This window comes from Plecotus auritus (assembly GCF_963455305.1).
Source record: "Plecotus auritus genome assembly, chromosome: 1".
Classification (NCBI taxonomy): domain Eukaryota; kingdom Metazoa; phylum Chordata; class Mammalia; order Chiroptera; family Vespertilionidae; genus Plecotus; species Plecotus auritus.
In genome coordinates this window covers 221,312,910-221,335,150 of record NC_137770.1, presented here as the reverse complement: position 1 = coordinate 221,335,150, position 22,241 = coordinate 221,312,910, and the positions used below count along the sequence as shown (strand labels likewise).

Here is a 22,241-nt window from a genome sequence, read left to right as displayed (position 1 = left end):
AGTATTTTTTAACAATCCTTTGTATTTTGGTGGGGTCTGTTGTTATTTATCCTCTTTCATTTCTGATTTTGTTTATTTGGGTCCTCTCTCTTTGCTTCTTGGTGAGCCTGGCTAGAGGTTCATCAATCTTGTTTATCCTTTCAAAGAACCAGCTCTTGGTTTTGTTGATCTTTTTTATTGTTTTTTTTTGTCTCTGTGTCATTTATCTCCACTGTGATCTTTATTATTTCCTTCCTTCTGCTTACACTGGGCTTTTCTTTTTGCTCTCTTTCTAACTCTTTGAGTTGTAGGGTTAAGTCAGTAGTCAGCAAACTCATTAGTCAACAGAACGGCAAACCACGGCTCGCGAGCTGCATGTGGCTCGCGAGCTGCATGTGGCTCGCGAGCTGCATGTGGCTCGCGAGCCGCAGTTTGCCGACCACTGGTTTAGGTAATTTATTACCATTGTTTCTTGTTTTTTGCAGTAGGCTTGTAGAGCTATGAACTTCCCTCTCAAGACTGCTTTCGCTGTGTCCCATAGATTTTGGATTGTTGTGTTTTTATTGTTGTTTGTTGCCATGATGTTTTTTATTTTTTCTTTGATCTCTCTGGTAACCCAGTCGTTGTTTAATAGCATGCTATTTAGTAACTCCATGTGTTTGATTTTTTTTGGATTGTTTTTATTGTAGTTGATTTCTAGATTTATGCCATTGTGATCTGAGAAGATGCTTGGTATGATTTCTATCATCTTGTATTTGAAGAGACTTTGCCTGTGACCCAATATATGGTCTATCTTTGAAAATGACCCATTGAGAAGAATGTATATTCTGTGGCTTTGGGGTGAAATGTTCTGAAGATGTCAATTAATTCCATCTGGTCTAGTGAGTCATTTAGGATTGATGTTACTTTGCTGATTTTTTGTTTAGAGGATTTGTCCAATTGTGATTGTGGGGTATTAAAGTCCCCTTCTATGATTGTATTGCTGTTAATCTCTCCCTTGATATCCTCCAGGAGTTTTTTTATGTATATGGGTGCTCTTGTATTGGGTGTGTATATGTTTACCAGAGTTATTTCTTCTTGTTGGATTACTCCCTTTAGTATTATGAAGTGGCCTTTCTTATCTTATTTTATGTCCTTCATTTTGAGATCTAATTTGTCAGATACAAGTATTACTACCCAAGTTTTTTTTCATTTCTATTCGCCTGAAAAACCTTTTTCCATCCCTTCACCATCAGTCTGTGTGCGTCTTTTTTTCTGAGGTGGGTGTCCTGTAGACAGCAGATATATGGGTCATGTTTTCTTATCCCCTCAGTTATCTATGTCTTTTGATTGGGGCATTTAATCCATTTACATTTAAAGTTATTATTGATAGGTGCTTGTTTGTCGCCATTTTTATTCTTTACCCCTGTGTTCCTTCATCGCTTCCTATTTCTTCTTTTTACAGCAGACCCTTCCGCACTTCTTGCATTGCTGGTTTGGTGGTAATAAACTCCCTTAGTTGTTTTTTTTTGTCTGTGAAGCTCCTGCTTCCACCTTCAATTTTGAATGATAGCCTTGCTGGGTATACTATTCTTGGATTCAGTCTCTTGCTTTGCATCACTTTGTATATTTCATTCCATTCCTTTCTGGTTTGGTGTGTTTCTGTTGAAAAATCAGTTGATATTCTAATAGGAGATCCCTTGTAGGTAACTTTCTGTCTTTCTCTGGCAGCCTTTAAGATTCGTACTTTGTTGTTGGTGTTTGCCAATTTAATTATGATGTGTCTTGGTGTCGGTCTTTTGGGGTTCAACTTGTTTGGGACTCTATGTACTTCTTGGACTTGCATAGTTTTTTTCTTGCCAGTATCAGGGAAGTTTTCTGTCATTATTTCTTCAAACAGGTTTTCTATTCCTTGCTTCTCTTCCTCTCCTTCTGGTACCCCTATTATGTGAATGTTGTTTTGTTTTGTGTTGTCCCAAAGCTCCCTTAGGTTCTCCTCTTGCTTTTTAAGTCTTCTTTTCAGTTGCTGCTGTGTGTGTGTTTTTTTTCCTACCTTGTCTTTTTTTCTTAATTTCTTTATTGATTAAGGTATTACATATGTGTCCTTATTCCCCCAGTACCCCCCACCTCCCATTCATGACCCCACCCCCCTGTTGTCTGTGTCCATTGATAAGGCTTATATGCATTCATATAAGTCCTTTGGTTGATCTCTCCCCCTTACCTCCACCCTCCCCTACCTTTCCTGAGGTTTGACGTTCTGATTGATGTTTCTCTGTCTCTGGATCTATTTTTGTTCATCAGTTTATGTTGTTCATTATATTCCACAAATGAGTGAGATCATGTGATATTTATCTTTCTCTGCCTGGTTTATTTCACTTAGCATAATGCTCTCCATCTCCATCCATGTTGTTGCATATGGTAAGAACTCCTTTTTTACCGCAGTGTAGTATTCCATTGTGTAGATGTACCACAGTTTTCTAATCCACTCATCTGCTGACGGGCACTTAGGCTGTTTCCAAATCTTAGTTATGGTGAATTGTGCTGTTATGAACATAGGGGTGCATATATCCTTTCTGATTGGTGTTTCTAGTTTCTTGGGATATATTCCTAGAAGTGGGATCACTGGGTCAAATGGGAGTTCCATTTTTAGTTTTTTGAGGAAACTCCATACTGTTCTCCACAGTGGCTGCACCAGTCTGCATTCCCACCAGCAGTGCACGAGGGTTCCTTTTTCTCCACATCCTCGCCAGCACTTGTCATTTGTTGATTTGTTGATGATAGCCATTCTGACAGGTGTGAGATGGTATCGCATTGTCATTTTGATTTGCATCTCTCAGATAATTAGTGACTTTGAGCATGTTTTCATATGTCTCTTGGCCTTCCTTCTGTCTTCTTTCGAAAAGATTCTATTTAGGTTCGTTCCCCATTTTTTTATTGGATCATTTATCTTCCTTTTATTAAGTTGTATGAGTTCCCTGTAAATGTTGGAGATTAAACCTTTATCAGTGAAAACATTTGCAATTATGTTCTCCCATACAGTGGGCTTTCTTGTTGTTTTATTGATGGTTTCTTTTGCTGTAGAAAAGCTTTTTATTTTGATGTAGTCCCATTTGTTTATTTTCTCTTTAGTTTCCATTGCCCTAGGAGCGGTATCGGTGAAGAAATTGCTTCGGCATATGTCTGAGGTTTCTCTGCCTGTGGATTCTGGTACCCCTATTATGCGAATGTTGTTTCGTTTTGTGTTGTCTCAAAGCTCCCTTAGGCTCTCCTCTTGCTTTTTAAGTCTTCTTTCCAGTTGCTGCTGTGTTTGTTTGTTTTTTCCTACCTTGTCTTCTAATTCGCTGATGTGGTCCTCAACCTCTTCTAGTCTACTGTTTAAAGACTTCCATTGTGTTCTTTATTGCATCTATGTCGTTCTTCATCTCCTCTTGGTTTCTTTTCATGTTGGTGACATTCTCATTCAGCTCCTTATAGTTCTCATTGAGTTGTGTGTATTTGTCATTGAGTTGTGTGTATTTGTCATCCAGCCGTTTAAACATCCTTATAACCATTACTCTGAATTCTTTCTCTGATATGCTGCTAGCCTCAATTTCCTTTAACTTTCTTTCTGGTGATTCCTCTTTCTCTTTCCTTTGGGGATTGCTTTTTTGTCTTCCCATGTTTTGCTGTAACGTTTTAATTGTAGGTCCGATTGGTTTGATACTCAGATTCTTTTGGGGATGGTGCTACTGTTGTAATCTCTCAGGTCTCCTGGGCTTGGTAATCTAATGTAGCTCCCTATTTGAGCTAGTTGGGTTCTCTTGATGTAGGCTTGTGAGCTTGAAAGGTACAACTGCGTTGTCTAGAAGTCACCAGCTGTGGAGGGGGCTGTCCCACTTTTTGCTGTCTTGCGCCCTTGATTGAAATTGCACGTGCCCAGCAGGGACTCACAGTGGCACCCAGGAACCGTCTGTTTGGGTGATGGTTCTCAGGAGGCCTGCGCTCTGGAAAGGCATGACTATGGTGTCCAGAGTTCTGTAGTTGTGGGGTGGGCAGACTCAGCTTTTGCTGCTGCACCTGTGGTGGATATGTGCACGCTCCCAGTGGTGGCTCGCAGGGGAACCCGCAGTGCATTTGCCAGCCAGGGGCTCTGAAGCACTCTGAAGAGCCCTGGCACTGAAGCCGCATAATGAGGCATATGTGGGCAGGTATCCAGGATGAGTGAATTCAGAATTCCTACTGCCGGGGGAGTGCGTCTCTGTTTGTCCAAGATCACACCCAGCAAGGACTCACAGCAGCTCCCACAAGCACCCTGTGGATAGATGGGCTCAGGGTGTGTGCCTGTTGGAAATGCGCGCACAGACTGTGGCGGTGCATTTGCAGGCACAGAGCTCTCACGCACTTTGAGGGGCCCTGGTGCTGAAGTTAAGCAGCTGGGGTATATGTGGGCAGTTATTCAGGAAAAGGGAATTCAGAATTTCTACTGTGGGGCAGTGCATCCTTGTCTGTACAGAACCACACTCAGCAGGGGCTCAAGGCAGTTCCCCAGAGGACCCTGTGGATAGATGGGCTCAGGGTGCCTGCCCATTGGAAATGCACGCGCGGACTGTGGCGGAGCGTTTGCCAGTGCGTTTGCGGGCGCACAGCTCTGATGCACTTTGAGGGGCCCTGGCGCTGACATTACACAGCTGGTGTGTCTGCGGGCAGTTATTCAGGCAGAGGGGATTCAGAATTTCTACTGTGGGTCAGTGAGCCCTTGTCTGTACAGAATCATACCCTGCGTGGGCTCCCAGTGGCTCCCAGGTGCTGCCTATGGAGTGGTGTGCCTTGGATGCCTGTGTGTTGGAAATGCGTGAATGTGGTGTCTGGAGTTCTGCCGCTGGGGAGGGGGGAAGATGCACTTATTGCTGCGGAACGGTGCACCTTTGGAGGTGTAGGTCCCAGTGTCCGCGGTTCTGCAGCTGGGTAGCAGGATTTTGTCTGTAGTGGCTGTTGGGTTGCGGGCAGTGTCAAAGTCCTGACTGGGTGGTGGTGCTGATGAGTTTCTATAAAAGGCCGCTGTCCCCTTCAAGATGGTGTGGGCTCCGTGCCCAAGTCCTGCAGTCCAGGGAGTGCCCACATCGGTAGTAATCTCTCCTTGTCCAAGAGAGCCAGGTCTGCCAGCTCCTGCTGCTCCTGCAGGATTTTACTGTCCCTCACTCACACACACACCACACACATCCACACACACTCACTTCTCTCCCTCACCTCTGTCCTGCCAGCCGCCATCCCCATTGCTTCCTGACTAGTTTGTTTTTTATTATTACTAATTCTATCTCTACTAGTTATACATCCGTTCAGATTGTCTTTTTCTTCTTGAGTCAGTTCCGATACTTTGTGTCTTAGAATTTGTCCACTGCTTCTGAGTTATCTAACAACAGTTCATAGTATTTCTTTGTAGTTCTTTTTATTTCTTTAGGTTTAGTAGTAATGTCTCTTCTCCCAATGCTGATTCTAGTAATTTGAGTCTCCTCTTGTTTTTCTTGGTTGGTCTAACTCAGTGGTCGGCAAACTGCGGCTCGCAAACCACATGCGGCTCGCGAGCTGCAGTTTGCCACTCTGTTGACTAATGAGTTTGCCGACCACTGACCTAGACTCTCGATTCCAATAATTACAGGCTGTTGTTGTTCCTTGTGATTAAGCCCCTATCCCAGTGGTCGGCAAACTCATTAGTCAACAGAGCAGCAAAACGCAGAGCCACAGTTTGCCGACCACTGGTCTAACTAAAGGTTTGTCAATTTTGTTGATCTTTTTAGAAAACCATCTTTTGGTTGAATTCATTTTCTGTTATTTTTCTATTTTCTATTTCATGAATTTTTGCTCTAATCTATATTATTTTCTTTTTTCTGCTTGCTTTAGGTTTAGTTTGCTCTTTTTCCAATTTCTCTTAAGATGGTAGGTTAGGTTTTGATTTGCTGTCTTTCTTCTTAATATAAGCTTTTACAGTTATAAATTTCCCTCCAAGCTCTACTTTTGCTGCATCCTATAAATTTTGGTATTTTGTGGTTTCATTTTCGTTCATGTCAAATAATTTTCTAATCTCACTTTTGATTTCTTCTTTAGCATTGGTGATTTATAAGTGTCTTACTTTCCATGTATTTGTGAGTTTCCCAAATGACTGTGTGTTACTGATTTCCTACTTTATTCCATTTTGGTCGGAGAACATGTTCTTTAAATTTACTGGTTTGTTTTATGACCTAGCATATGATCTATCTTGGATAATGTTCCATAGATGTCTGTTAGATTTAATTCATTTATAGTGTTTAAGCCTTCTATTTTCCTGTTAATCTTATTGTCTAGTTATTGTTTCCATTACTGCAAGTAGGATATTAGAAGTCTCCAGCTATTTTTGTTGAATTGCCTATTTCTCCTTTTATTTCTGTCAGTTTTTGCTTTATGTATTTTGGTATGTTGTTGTTAGGTACATATATGTTTATAATTTCACATACATTTATAATTAAAGTGTAAAAAAAGAGCTATAAGTAGAAGGACTGACAAATTTGAACTTTTCTATAAGAGTGAAGATCTATATATTAAATTGTTGGAAAAAATAAATGTTAGTAATCCAGAAAGTCTATACAGTTTTTTAGATAGTATATTAGTTATCTATTGCTATGTCACAAAATACCCCAAAATTCAGTGACTTAAAACTGAATTTATTACCTCACAGTTTCTGTGGGTCAGGAATCTGGCCATGGTTTATCTAGGTCCTCTACTTCAGGATTTCTCACAGACTGTCATTAAGGTGTTAGTGGGGATGATAGTCATCTTCTGGGGGTTGTTCTGCTTCTGAGCTTACTCAGTTATTGATATGATTGTTTTTGCCACGTGGTCCTCTCCAACATGGCAGCTTGCTTAAAGTATGCAAGCTGAGAAGGCAATAGAGATTGAGGGTAAACAAGATAAAAGTGATGAAATGACATCTCATCACTTTGCCATGCTCTGTTGGATAGGAGCAAGTCACTAGGTCTAGCTCACATTCAAGAAGAGAGGCTTGTACAAGGGCTTTAAAAACAGGAGGCAGGGATCATATGGAGCCATGACAGATACTACCTATGACAGCTTAGTTTTATATAAGAACACAAAGAAAGTGTGCATTAGAATATTTTCATTACCTGCTACTCATGTATTAGCCAAATAATCAAATTTATTAATATTTTGTAAGGACTGAGGTAGATATTCTTTTTTTAAAAAAATAATTTGTATAACCTCTTGACAATCTGAACAAGTTTTATTTCAACTTGGACACATATAACTTACCAATATTAATTCCTTTTTTATAAGAATAATTTGCTGATTTTTAGAGAGAGAGGAAGGGAGCAGGAAAGAGAAATATCAATATGAGAGTGAAACATCGATTGGCTGCCTCCTGCACACCCCCTCCCAGGGATTGAGCCTGAGACCCAGGCATATGCCCTTGACCGGGAATTGAACAGGCAACCTTTCGATGCATGGGATGACACCCTACAAACTGAGCCACACCAGCCAGGGCAATATTAATTATCCTTATTTTTACCCTAGATAGTTAATAAACTTGTTTCTTTATATCGATAAGACTTTTAGACTCAGTATTTAGTAAGTTGCTCAAGATCACTCAGCAATTAGAGTCAAATGTTTTAAGAGTACTTGGAGTCTCATTTAGACTTGTTTTCCCTATAGCTCTCTATGTCCCTAGGATTCACAGTGTTTTCTTATTCTCTTATATGTCCTATAAAGATGTTATAGTGATTATCATAGATGGAAAATAATTTCTCAATAGTTTTTTTGGGGAAGATTGATTCCAGAGGGTATGGGCAGAAAGGTTGAAACACAGTTATGCTTGAGCTTCCCTTTCTGGGAGGCAAAATGGTATAGTGGAAAGACTACTGGGTTTGGTTATCTGAAGATCTGGGTGAGTCCTGGCTCTGCTCTTGACTAGTTGAATTGCCTTGGGCACGTCACATGTGCCCCTGTGGGGCTGTTTTATAATCTATAAAGTTAAAGATACCATCGTACCTACTTTGTAAAAGCCATTCAATACTGGCAAATGTCTGCCATGGAATTGGTAACTTTAGGCACTTAATATGTGTTGACTCAGTTTGTTACATTTGTTTCATTAGGTAGTTATTACTAAGCTATTCTAATAGAGTACTTCAGAGCGTTGTTTGAAAACTTTTAAAGAAGCTATTTAGCCCTAACTGGTTTGGCTCAGAGTGTCAGCCTGTGGACTGACGGTCCCAGGTTCGAATCCTGTCAAGGGCACTTGCCCGGGTTGCAGGCTCGATCCCCAGTAAGGGGCCATGCAGGAGGCAGCCAGTCAATGATTCTTTCTTATCACTGATGTTTCAGTCTCTCTCTCCCTCTTCCTTCGTCTCTGAAATTAATAAAAATATATTTTTTTAAAGTATTTAAAAAAGAAAAAAGGGACTATGAGATATAATGACCAAATTATAGAAAAATAATTTAGAGTTGATTATTAAAAATCTATCAACTTTATAATCTATAATAATAAAAGCATAATATGCTAATTAGACCGGATGTCCTTACAGATGAAGCCAGGGCTATGAGGGAAGCCCGGGTCCCGGGTGCCAGAGGGAAGCTGGTGCCAGCAGCCTGGGGAAGGAAGGCCTACTCTTGCACGAATTTCGTGCATCGGGCCTCTAGTTTATATATATACAGATTACCATAAAATAATGTTTATTAAGTTTATACCTTTGGCATTATGTAAAAATAGCTAAGTGGACATTTGTTTGGAAAATGATAGGTGGCACTTAATGGTAAACACTCTGAAAGCCATTTTAGTTCATTTTCATCACTGGTGGAAAAAATAATTCTAGACTATGTGCCATTAAAATGTATATACATGCAACCATTTGTAACCATTGTTATTGATTGCAGGGCAATTCATGATGTTAAAGCCACAGATTTGGGACTAGGTAAAGTAAGATTTAAGGCAGAAGTAGATTTTGATGGACGAGTTGTTACAAGATCATATTTGGAAAAACAAGATTTTGACCAAATGTTACAGGTAAGTGTATGTATTTATTGTTTTCTTATAAAACCAGTGGTTTAAAAAGTTACTTTTTAAGTAAATGAAATAAATCTTTTAAAAAAGATTTTTTGAGAGAGAAAAAAAGAGGAGGAGGGAGAGAGAGAGAGAGAGACAGAAAGAGAAACATTGATGTGAGAGCAAAACACTGAGCGGCTGCCTCCTGCACACCTCCTATTGGGATTGAGCCTGCAACCTGGGCATGTGCCCTGACCGGGAATCAAACCAGCAGCCTTTCAGCGCACGGACGATGCCCAGTAAACTGAGCCACACTGACCAGGGCTAAAATAAAATTTTTTTTTTATAGCTCATAAAGTCACTTTAGCTTTCAATTTCTTAGGGTTCCAAAATTTGACAGAGATCAAGTGTTTGCCAGACATTTTATATATATTACCTGATGTACTTTTAACAACCTTGTGAGGTGAAGAAATAATATTTTTGTCCTGGCTGGCATGGCTCTGTGATTACAGTGTCAGCCCCTGCACCGAAGGGTCTCGGGTTCAATATCCCATCAAGGGCACGTACCTGGGTTGCAGGTTTTATCCCCTGGCCCCAGTGGTCAGTTGTGTGCAGGAGGCAACTGATCGAAGTGTCTCTGTCACATCGATGTTTCTCTCCCACCCACCCCCCATTCTTCCACTCTCTCTAAAAATTAACAGAAAAAGTATCCTGAGGTGAGGATTAACAAAAAATAAATAAAGTTAAAAAAAAGAAATATTTTCATTTTTATATATAGTCAAATAAAGACACAGAGAGATTAAGTAACTTGCCTAAAATTGGAGAGCCATATATGGAGTCACATAGGAATTTCTATCTCTGTTGCCTCCATAATCCATTGTTTCCTTTTTTTAATTATTTTTTTTAATATATTTAATTGATTTTTTACAGAGAGGAAGGGAGAGGGATAGAGAGAGAGTTAGAAACATCAATGAGAGAGAAACATCCATCAGCTGCCTCCTGCACAACCCCTCCTGGGGATGTGCCTGCAACCAACATGCCCTTGACTGGCATTGAACCTGGGACCCTTCAGTCTGCAGGCCCAACGCTCTATCCTAGCCATGGGCAAACTATGGCCCGCGGGCCGGATCCGGCCCGTTCGGCTGTTCTATCTGGCCCGCGGAGCCGAAAGAGCGGAGGGTTCTCTTGCTCTCCCCTCTGCTCCTTTACTTTGAATTTATATTAGTTCACACAAACACTCCATCCATGCTTTTGTTCCGGCCCTCCGGTCCAGTTTAAGAACCCATTGTGGCCCTCGAGTCAAAAAGTTTGCCCACCCCTGCGTCTATCCACTGAGCCAAACCAGTTAGGGCCCATTGTTTCTTTTATTAAGAATAGTTTAAACGATGCTCTAACTGGCTTGGCTCAGGGGATAGAGCATTGGCCTGCTGTATAATATTCCATTATATGAACCTCTGAAATTTATTTACCCAGTCTTTAGTTAGTGGACATTTATATTGTTTCTAATGTTAAGCTATTAGAAACAGTGCTACAGTGATATTCTCCTTTTTTTTTTTTTTTAAATATATTTTATTGATATTTCACAGAGAGGAAGGGAGAGGGATAGAGAGCTAGAAACATCGATCAGCTGCCTCCTGCACACCTCCCACTGGGGATGTGCCCGCAACCAAGGTACATGCCCTTGACCGGAATTGAACCCGGGACCTTTCAGTCCGCAGGCCGACGCTCTATCCACTGAGCCAAACCGGTTTCGGCTACAGTGATATTCTCATACCTGTTTCCTTGTTCACATGTATAAGAATTTCTTTAGGGAAATACATATCTAAATTTAAAATAGGTGGGCCTTTGGGTGAACATATCTTCAACTTCTCAAGATATTGGCACACTTTTCCCCAAAGTTGGTCAATTTAATTTCCACCATTAGTTTATCAAATCTGTTGCTTCACATTCCTACTAGATTGTATTGACAGTGTTTTGAAATTTTTGTCATTATGGTAGGTGTGAAATGGTATCTTGTTTTAATTTATATTTCCCTCGTCGTTGTGAGGTTAATAAACATTGAAATTCATTGACCATTGGGATTCGTTCTACTTGTTTCTTTCTTTTTTTAATATATTTTTATTGATTTCAGAGGGGAAGGGTGAGGGAGAGAGAGATAGAAACATCAATGATGAGAGATAATCATTGAACGGCTGCCTCCTGCACGCCCCCTCCTGGGGATTGCGCCTGCAACCCAGGCATGTGCCCTTGACCGGAATCAAACCTGGGACCTTTCAGTCCGCAGGCAGACACTCTATCCATTGAGCCAAACCAGCTAGGGCTTATTTCTTTTTTTAGTTAATTTCTCTTATTCTGACAGATTTGTAAACATTTTATTTTTAATGTGCTTGGTTCTAATTTTCAGTTGAGTATATGCAAATATCTTTTCCTAAGTTTGTGATTTACCACTTTTTTGTGCAGAAGACTTACTGGTAATGTGGTTTTTAATTTCAATGTCAAACTTATAATCTTCTTCTCTGCGTGTTTTATAATCTTGCCCAAGTAATCCTTATCCCATTATCATAAACATACATTTTTTATGCTCTAAAAGTTTTACGGTTTGATTTTTACTGTTGGATTTTTAATCTACTTAAAATTGTTTTTGTTTTGTTTAATGGTTTGAGGTAAAGGTTTAATATTTTTTTTATAGAAAAATAATTGCCCTGGCACTATTTATTGAATAGTGTTTTTGTTTTTGTTTTTAACCACTAATTTCTATGCTACCTTAATGTGACATTTTACTCAATTTTTCTTGAATGTAAGTTTTTCGAAAATAGGTTGTTTATTGCCTGTGGCTTGAAAGTTGTCTTTTTATTTATTTATTTTTTAAAAATATATTTTATTAGTTTTTTTACAGAGAGGAAGGGAGAGGGATAGAGAGTGAGAAACACCGATCAGCTGCCTCCTGCACACTCCCTACTGGAGATGTGCCTGCAACCAAGGTACATGCCCTTGACCAGAGTCAAACCTGGGACCCTTCAGTTCGCAAGCTGACGCTCTATCCACTGAGCCAAACTGGTTAGGGCGTCTTTTTATTTTTTTAATCCTCACCTGAGGACATGCTTATTGAGTTTTAGAGAGAGAGGGGAGAGGAGAGAAAGACAGAGAGAGAGAGAGAGAGGGAGGGAGAGGGAGAGAGAGAGAAACATTAATATGAGAGAGAAACATCGATATGAGAAACAACAAGCTTCTCATAAGCTCCCTGACCGGGGATGGAAACCACAACCTTTTGGTATATGTGACGTCACTCCAACCAACTGAGCAGGGCTGGTTTGAAAAAGTTTTTCATTTTTCATTAAACTTAATTATGTTATAACTTTTTTAAAGAAATCATCAACATATTACTGTGATTTTATAAAATTTTTATTTTGTTTTTCTGCTATCATTTTCTTTATAGGAAATTCAAGAAGTAAAAACTCCTGAAGAACTAGAGACATTTATGCTTAAACATGGAGAAAATATTATTGATACTTTAGGAGCTGAAGTAGATAGACTTGAGAAGGAACTAAAAGTAAGATATATTCATTTTAATAATATAATATATAATAATTTATTTTTTGAGTACTTACTGTATGTCAGACACTGTGCTAATTGCATCTTATGTATATTCTCTCAGTAACCCATGATGTATTGGTTGCTTTGGTAAGAAAATGATTGGGTTGGAAAAATTAGATAATTTGTTCAAGAAAGTAGGATAATTGGGATTTGAACCTATGTAGCTCAACTTTAACTTCTTTACTTCTATCACTATTCTGTACTGCTTGCCTAGTATTTAAAATAGTCAAATGTTTTTGTCTGTTAAGTTAGAGAAAAAATGGTGTGTGACCTTAAACATACACATGCATCTTGCTTTTTTAGGCCATCTGACGTTATATTTTCTGTTTGTTTTGTTCAGTTGGAGATCATAACAACCTATTGGTTATTTTACTGAAAAATTTAAAAAACTCTCGGTGTTCTCAGATTGTCATTTATTGACATTTGAGTTCTATTTGTTTGCAGTAAATAAAACTTGTAAATGATCTTTAACATAGCTTTTTGAAGGCCATGCATTTTTTTTCAGTTGATGTTGACCATTCTTTAGTTTTGTTAAAAATTGAAGGGAAACAAAAGCAAAAATTGAGGGGAAACATATCACTACTTACTCTCTTTTCTTTTATAATCCATATCTGATCACATTAATAGAAGTACTCAATTAAGATCATTTTATTAATGTTAATATTATAGTTCACAATCTTTGTCAGGCAATATTTTTGAAGTTTGTACATGAGCAATTCTCACATATTTTACATTCTTAAAAATTATGAGGACCCAAAGATCTTTTGTTTATAGTTGTTGACATTTACCAAATCATAAATTAAAACTGAGAAATTGAAAAATATTTTATTTAAAAACATAAATTGATTACTTGTTAATGTAAATAACATTTTAACAAAAAATAAGTTTTCTAAAATGAAAAAAAAATTAGTGAGAACAATGGTATTGTTTCCACTTTTGTAAAAATCAAAGACAGCTAGTTTCCTATATCTGTTTCTACATTCAGTCTGCTGCCATGTTTTGTTTTGGTTGAATAATATGAAGAAAGGAAGGAGCTCAAGCATATTCTTATACCTTTTCAAATGATTGTGTTATTCTCTTTTGATATTATACCAAAGCCTGACAACTGATAACCTCTTTAAAAAAAAAAAAAATCCTATATAATAGAAACCTAATATGCAAATCAACCAAACAGTGGTATGACTGGTCGCTATGACGCACATTGACCACCAGGGGGCAGACACTCAGCTCAGGAGCTGACCCCAGCCCAGCCAAGGCTGGTGCCAGTGGAGGCCACCCAATTGCCTCACCAGTCACCCCGTAGAGCAGGGGTGGGCAAACTTTTTGACTCGAGGGCCACAATGGGTTCTTAAACTGGACCGGAGGGCCGGAACAAAAGCATGGATGGAGTGTTTGTGTGAACTAATATAAATTCAAAGTAAAGGAGCGGAGGGGAGAGCAAGAGAACCCTCCTCTCTTTCGGCGCCGCGGGCCGGATAGAACAGCCGAACAGGCCGGATCCGGCCCGCGGGCTGTAGTTTGCCCACGGCTGCCGTAGGGGGAGGGGACCAGTGGGGGCAGGGCTGGTGAGAGGGCGGCGCCAGGCCGGCCAAGGCAGGTGCCAGCAGGGGGGCCCCCCAATAGCCCTGCCAGTCGCCCCACAGATCGGCCCTGATCGCTGGCCAGGCCTAGGGACCCTACCCGTGCATGAATTTCATGCACTGGGCCTCTAGTATGTAGTTTATTGATTTCAGAGAGGAAAGAAGAGGGAGAGAGAAATAGAAACATCAATGATGAGAGAGGATGCACGCCACTACTGGGGATCAAGCCCGCAACCCAGGCCTGTGCCCTGACCGGGAATCAAACCTTGACCTCCTGGTTCATGAGTGATGCTCAACCACTGAGTGACACCAGCCGGGTACAACTGATAGCCTCTTAAAGCTTAGTTGCAATGTGGAATCTGAAACCCTATCAATGAACTTTTTATATCGTTATGAAGTTATGGGGCACAGTCCATGGGACCACCCTCATTTCTAACACTGTTGCAAAGTTGAGGGGTTCCTTAAAAGCACCATCAGGTTAGATAACCCACTAGGAATTTCAGAACTCACTCAGTGCTATTAAACTCACAGTACGGTTTATTACAATGAAGTGATACAGGTTAAAACTAGCCAAGGGAAGAGAGGTGCATAGGTCTGAGTTCCAACACAGAGCTTCAGTTGTCCTCTCTCCATGGAGTCATGGACAGTATTTCTTTCCTAGCAACTGTGTGACAGTTTGCAAAAAATACTGCCAATCATGGAAGCTTAACTAAGCCTTCCTATCGAGAGATTTTTTTTTAGGCTTCATAGTTGACTTTACATCTTCAGCTTCTTTTGGAGGTAGAGCAGACACTGTGTGGCTGAAGGTAAATAAAGACGTAATTATCAGCCAGGACATTCTAAGGGATTGGAGATCACCTCCCAGTAGCCAAGGACAAACCAGACCTCTCTTTGGGTATGATTAATTCTCTACTAGATACTTTTATATTAAAATCTGTTGGGCTGTCTTGGTACTCTGAATGGATCTTTTACCCATGCATGATTCTGAAGTATTATGCATTGGTCATTTGGAAAACAAGTGGTTTGACTGAATCTATGCACATCTTTCAAATGTTACATTTTAAAGTAGAAGCTGTCACGTTCACAGTGATGGTAATGAGTTTTTCAACATTCTGATTTTCACTTGAAAGCTTTCACAAATACTTTTAGCTGTTTTCTTTGAAGTAATAGCTCACTTTATTTCTTAGCAGATGCCTGCCAAATTCCCAAATTTGAATAACTGTAGTTTGTTAATTGTTCTTTTAAATCAAAATGGTGTTTAGATTTTTTTTTAAAAAGCATCCGACTCAGCTCATAACTGAATCAATCACGAAAGTACTTTTCTTTGTGACATCAGACTGATGACATACTTCCTGTTTGATCATAGAATATTTTTTAAAGTGTATTCAGGAGTTCAGGTTTAATAGACCAGTACTTTAAAAAAAATTTTTTTTATTGATTTCTGAGAGGAAGGGAGAAGGAGAGAGATATAGAAACATCAATGATGAGAGAGAATCATTGATCGGCTGCCTCCTGCACACCCCCTACTGGGGATCAAGCCTACAACCTGGGCATGTGCCCTTGACCAGAATCGAACCTGGGACCCTTCAGTCCACTGAGCCAAACTGGCTAGGGCTAAACCAGTACTTTTCACTACTTTGTGAAGGACAGTTTAAAGTAAAATTACCTTTTTTTTTCTTTTTTAATTGTGAGTAGCAGTAAAAGAACAAATTGACTGCCATTGTAGTTCGGTACCATTTGCCTTGAATTGTGCAAAGGTGCCAGCAGTTTTTTCCACCATTGCTTTTATGCCATCAGAGGAAATGTCAACATAGTGAAAAAGGCAAATTACATCTTAGTGTTATTATGAAAATAATTTTACCTTGGAGTTCCCCTAAAAAGGTCTCAAAACCCCAGTGATCCTTGAAGCACATTTTGAGAACCATTGTTTAAATAAAATGTGAGATGATTATTTTTATGCAGGGTGACACAAGAATGAATAAACTTTGCTTTTGCATTCTATCTGTTCCAGATAAAATAATGGACTTTTAAACTCAATATTTTAGCTTTACTCTTTAATAGAAACAAGAAGTCAGAAGCCAGATTTAAAAATAAAAACAAAATTGATCATTTTCAACTATACTTGTATTATAATCAGACTAGAGGCCCTGTGCACGAAATTCATGCATGGGGGTGGGGGGGTTCCCTTAGCCCAGCCTGCACCTTCTCCAATCAGATATCCCTCTTGCAATCTGGGGCTGTTGACTCCTAATTGCACACCTGCCTGCCTGATCGCCCCTAATCACCTCTGCCTGCCTGCCTGATCACCACTAACTGCTCCCCTGCCGGCCTGATCTCACCCCCAATTGCCCTCCCGTGCCAGCCTGATCACCCCTAACTGCTTCTGCCTCGGCCCTCACCACCATGGCTTTGTCTGGAAGGAAGTTGGATGTCCGGAAGATGGCCGGTTGACTCGGTCTAATAAGCATATTACCCTTTTATTAGTATAGGTAGATTATATAGGATAGGATTGCTTAAATGTGGGGGGAGCCTTTTTCAGCAGGAGGAGATGCTCTTGGCAGACAAAAATACATAATCCCTATATCTGGACTGATAGCCAGCCATATGCACTATCACTGCCAAACCGGTTATTAAAATATTGAATCACTTTCTTCCACCTTACACCAAACAGCTGTTTCCATTAAAACCCCTCCTCAGCCCCCACCGTAGGTTCTGCCTTCACAGTTCACCCAGATTTGGTTCTGATTGGTCGGTTTCTGTGTCAGTCAGCGTCTCCAGGCCTATCTCCAATTTCTATTGATCAATTTCTATTATGTACATGGCAGCTTGTTAGGTACTAAATATTAAAATTTAAGGATATTAATCCTACTTCTTTTATTTTTCATTCATTTGGCAAACCTTGGTGTATCTGCTTTGTGTTGGACCATTATATTTTAGGAATTTGATTAGTTTTTTTCTCTGAAAATAATTTTTAAAAGAGCAGAGAATATTAACTTTTTGGTGTCTTTTTCTTGAAACCAGATTTTTATTAGTACGTACGTACGTACATACATACATACATATAAGTCTAAGCGACTGGCCGACTGTTTGACCATCCAACTGGTAGCTATGATGCGTACTGACCACCAGGGGGCAGACGCCCAACACAGGAGCTGCTCCTGATCTGTGTTGAGCGCCTGCCCCGTGGTGGTCAGTGCGCATCATAGCGACCGGTCAGCCGGTCTTTCGGTCACTTAGGCTTTTTTATATATAGATTCCTTTAACATGAGTAATATGTAAGTGTTCCTAGCATACCTTTTAAGCTAAGAATTATTGATCCTGACTAATTATCAGATCACTTAGAGCAGCGGTCGCCAAACTTTCGGACCTCACGGACCACCAGTGGTCCGCGAACCACCAGTTGGTGACCGCTGACTTAGAGGATCTCTTTTTCCTTTGCTGACTTATTTTTACAATTTTAACCAAATAGTATACAAAGTCTATAAAATCAAACAGAACTGAAAAGCTTATAACAGAAATAAGTGTCACCAGCCTCCCCTCCTCATTCCTTAATTCTGTTTTTCAGATATAACCATTTTTAATACTACTCACATTTTTTATAATTTACTGTTATAGTTTTACTTAAAGTCTTATACTGCTCCTAATTTAAACATTATTTTGTCTTTGATAGGTGAAGATTTAGTTATTTTATATACTCTCTTCTCCCCTCTGAGAATTCTCACAGTATCATATTATACTTTATTACACTTTATAAACTTTTTTTATTTATTGATTTTAGAGAGAGAGAGAGGAAGGAAGAGAGAAACATCAGTTTGTTTTTCCACTTAATTATGCATTCATTGGTTGATTCTTCTTTGTACCTTGAATGGGATCAAACCTGCATCCTTGGGATATTGGAACGACATTCTAATCTACTGAATTACCTGGCCAGGGCTTTCTTGCACTTTTAATTCGCTCCCAAATTGAGTTAGGTGTGCTTCCTTTATGTACCCATGGGGAAAAAATAAGCCAACACCTTTCCTTTGCTCTGTAGTGGCAAACTGTTGTAATTGCCTGCTTGCTTACCTGTATATCCTCACTAGACATAAGTTCATCAAGGACAAGTAGTATTTGCTTCCTGTTCATTGTTGTACACCAAACATGTCAAACTTGTGGCCTGTGGGCCACATGTGGCCCACAATGAATATTTTTTACAGCCTAGCTAATATAACGGTATATAAGAAACGTTTTAATAAAAGTTTTGTAACTTAATTTTACAATATCCTGTTATACATAATTATTAATAATGAACTACAACGTTCGCTAATGACTGATTACTATAATTGTGTTGCATTCATTTCCCTTACGCGCCTTATGCGCAGGCTCACCATTTCTCTCCACTAATACTAGCAGCGAGTATTTTAGCAGCCGATTGCCACATCATTAGTCTTGGACTGACTTGTTTGGTGTGAGCAACTGGAAATATTCATTTTCGAAGAACAAGAAAAATAGGTTTATTTGCGTTAAGCTTAATTTGTGCAGTTATTCAGTATCTGGTAAGTTAATGTTCAAGAAAAAATATTTTTATTAAAATGTTCTATTATTTTATGTTAACGATTACTCATTTATTTCAGCTCTTTGTATTCAGCATGTCTCTATCAAAATAAACCTACATTTCTATGAGAATTGAAGCTTTTGTTTTTTTGTGGCCCACATAAACTTAAACCTTGTTTATTTGGCCCATGTTAGCCTTTGAGTTTGACATGCTTGTTGTACATACTTCAGTGCCTGGCCCTGGGTAGTTGTGTTTTAAAGATATTTTTGTTTTTACTGAATTGAAAATTCCTAAGCTAGCATTTAAGGTTTTTCACAACCTGGCTTCTTGCCTACATTTCCAGACTGACTTTGCTCATGCTGTTTCTTCTGTCTAGACCCTCTTCATCCTTTCTCTGGGAAGTACCATGTTCAAACCTCATATTATATCCTCAGTGAAGCCTTTCCGGATCTCATGATCATATGTAATATATCTCACATTTTTGTTCCCAGAGTTATTATTTAGTATACTAGAGGCCCAGTGCACGAAAATTCATGCAAGAGTAGGCCTTCCTTCTCCCCGCTGCCAGCACCGGCTTCCCTCCGGCACCCGGGACCTGGGCTTCCCTCCGGCCGCCGGCAGGCACCTGGGACCTGGGCTTTGCTCTAGCCCCGGCTCCGTCTGCAAGGACGTCTGGTCTAATTAGCATATTATCCTTTTATTATTATAGATTGTTACAGTTAAGAGTGTAAGGTCTGGAATCAGGTTTGGAATTCACGCTGACTGCATCACTAACTAGCCATGTGACTTTGGACAGGTTAGATTTTTTCTTCAAACTTAAATTTTCCCATATGTAAAATGGAAACAATTGGGTTATTATGATAGAGTTAAAATGACATGCACGTGAAACCCTTTACTAGCAACAGTACTTGACACATGAGTAAGTGTTAATTAAATGTTAACTATTATTATTAACTACTAGAAGCCTGGTGCATGAAATTCATGCACGGGGGTGGGGGGGAGTCCTTCAGCCCGGCCTGCACCCTCTCCAATCTGGTACCCCTGCAGGATCCAGCCTAAACCTACAATTGGACATCCCTCTCGCAATCTGGGACCGCTGGCTCCTGCCCGCCTGTCCGATCACCCCTAACCCCTCTGACTGCCTGCCTGATTGCTCCTAACTGCCTCTTCCTGCCTGCCTGATCACCCCTAATCACCTCTGCCTGCTTGCTTGATGCCCTTAACTGCTCCATTGCTGGCCTGATCGCTTCTAACTGCTCTACAGCCTGCCTGATCGCCCCTGCCTCAGCCTCTGCCACTGCGGCTTTGTCCGGAAGGACATCTAGAAGGTCGTTTGGCTGGTCTGGTCTAATTAGCATATTACGCTTTTATTAGTATAGATAGTGCTTAAACTCATGGATGGTTATTGTTACACTTATATCCCTGTCTAACCTGGGTTCCTGAGCATCTGAGTATTGAGAGTCTTACTTAATAATCATAGCTCCAGTCCTAGCTGGTTTGGCTCAGTGAATAGAGCATCGACCTGTGGACTGAAGGATCCTGGGTTCGATTCCTTAAGGGCACATGCCCAGGTTGCGGTCTCAATCCCCAGTGGGGGGTGTGCAGAAGGCAGCGAATCAGTGATTCTCTCTCATCATTGATAATTCTCTCTCTCTCCCCCTCTCCCTTCCTTTCTGAAATCAATAAAAATATATTTTAAAAACTAATAATAATCATAGCTCCATTTCCTGGCAAAATGCCTAGCCCAAGACTATATGGATTGTTACTAAAATAAGTGAATATCAATGTATTTTTTTCCGATTATTGTTTTTCAGTGATTTTTCTTTTTACCACAAATGAGCATATTTTCAGTGCTTTATAATGCTTAGTACATAATAGATCCTTAAACCATTACTGTGTTAATGGACATGTGAACAAACTCATATTGGTGAGACTACTTACTGTATCGTTTATAGTATGTTTGATCTATTCATCTATTGGTTTTAATTTTTTTCCTTATCAAATCATTTCTCTTGCTAGTATGCTACAATGAAATAGTTTGATCAAATGTTTTCGATGGCTTTAGTGATCAAAAGGAATACAAGAAAGAGAAGATTCTGTTTTGCTCTGAATAACATGGTGGTGATTTTTCCTTCCAGAAACGAAATCCTGAAGTTCGACATGTTGATTTGGAGATATTATAGATTTGATGGAATGAATCACTTCAGAGGGACCTTGGAAACAAGTTTGTTGAGCCTTCTCTCCCACATTGAAGGAGTCAACGCCATTCAGAAGCCACTCTTTTTTAAGATGAAGGAAATATTTTATGTAAAAGGGCAATTCAACAATCTACAGAACTAAAACTACTTCTTACTTCTAAGAGACACATTACAAGTTGAACCAGTTTGGAAATCATTATGTTTTTATGTTTTAGTAGCAAACAGTTAACTTAAATTGATCACAATTTCTCATTTTGGCCTGTCAGAGTATATTGTACCTTACAATCATGTTTCCTTTCTTCATATTGGTAAAAATAAGCAGCAGTCATAGGGTTATTAATTTTATTTCCACTGAAGACTTCATCGAAACCTGCCAATACTGAACATGCTGGCTAAATCTTGGTTTGTGGTTTTTAAAGTCACGCACTTCAGTCTGCCTTTATAGAATATGGAAATTATTTTTACATACCTTATGATTTTTCCCTGAGCACTAAGAGGAGCACTCTCCTAACCTGGTTATCCATAAATGTTCATTCCAGAATGGGCTTGGTTACTGAATTGAAGGAAGGCATTTTAATACAGCCTTTGAGGTCATAGTAGTTGCCATTTTGTAAAATTTCTCATTTCTCCTTTGCTTTTTTTCTTATTTGGTTTAATTTTCCTGATGGCAAAAGATATAAAATAACCCTATATGTTTCCATGGGCCAGTATAATGACTGGCTTTTTGTTTTTTAACTGGCTTCAGTGCCATCATGTGTATTTATTAGGACATAATGCATTTATAAGTATTTTGACATTCTGTATAATGGGCTAGAAATATTTATAATTTTATAGATAAGGTAACATTTTACTTTTAATTTATTTAAAAAGGCACTACTTATGTAAATCGAAACTGTGGGATATTTCTTGCTTTAAGAGAAAGGGAGAGAAGTAAATCTCTTATGCAGAACTTGTGTCCTTGATTTTTTATAACACTGTAGTCTGTAGCATGTCTGTAACCTGGGTTCCTCACAGTTACAAATGGGCATTTAGCATAAATATGGCTATAACATTAGGTAAGTAGCTTTCTAATGATCATAAGGTATCAAGGTGAAAAGAAATACAATTGAGTAATTAAAAATCTAGTGCAAAACTACAGCTCTGTCTCCTTTCATCAGAACAACTCAAGCACTTTGAATGGTTCAGGTAGCACTGAGCATTGTCCACACGAGTGATGGCTGAGTGATCTCTTTGCTGGGTAAATGAGTGCTTGACATAAGGACCTAACTACCTATATGAGGTCAGTATCTAAAACTTACTTAGATCGAAGTTAATGAATTACAGCAAATTGTAATGCTGAAACAAACAAACAAAATAACATTTGATTAAAGGGT

At 39.3% G+C, this 22,241-nt stretch overlaps 1 protein-coding gene across 2 annotated transcripts in view; it reads left to right on the top strand.

The window, feature by feature from the left end:
- The window catches only part of SLC30A9 (solute carrier family 30 member 9), a 90,535-nt gene extending 68,530 nt beyond the window's left edge, over nt 1-22,005 (top strand). For both annotated transcript variants that reach the window (XM_080660763.1, XM_080660764.1), the window contains exons 16-18: nt 8,854-8,983; nt 12,399-12,512; nt 20,809-22,005. In XM_080660763.1, the coding sequence (XP_080516889.1) occupies nt 8,854-8,983; nt 12,399-12,512; nt 20,809-20,853 (289 nt within the window). In that variant the 3' untranslated portion in view covers nt 20,854-22,005. The remainder of the gene's footprint in view (nt 1-8,853; nt 8,984-12,398; nt 12,513-20,808) is intronic.
- Nucleotides 22,006-22,241: the final 236 nt, after the last annotated feature.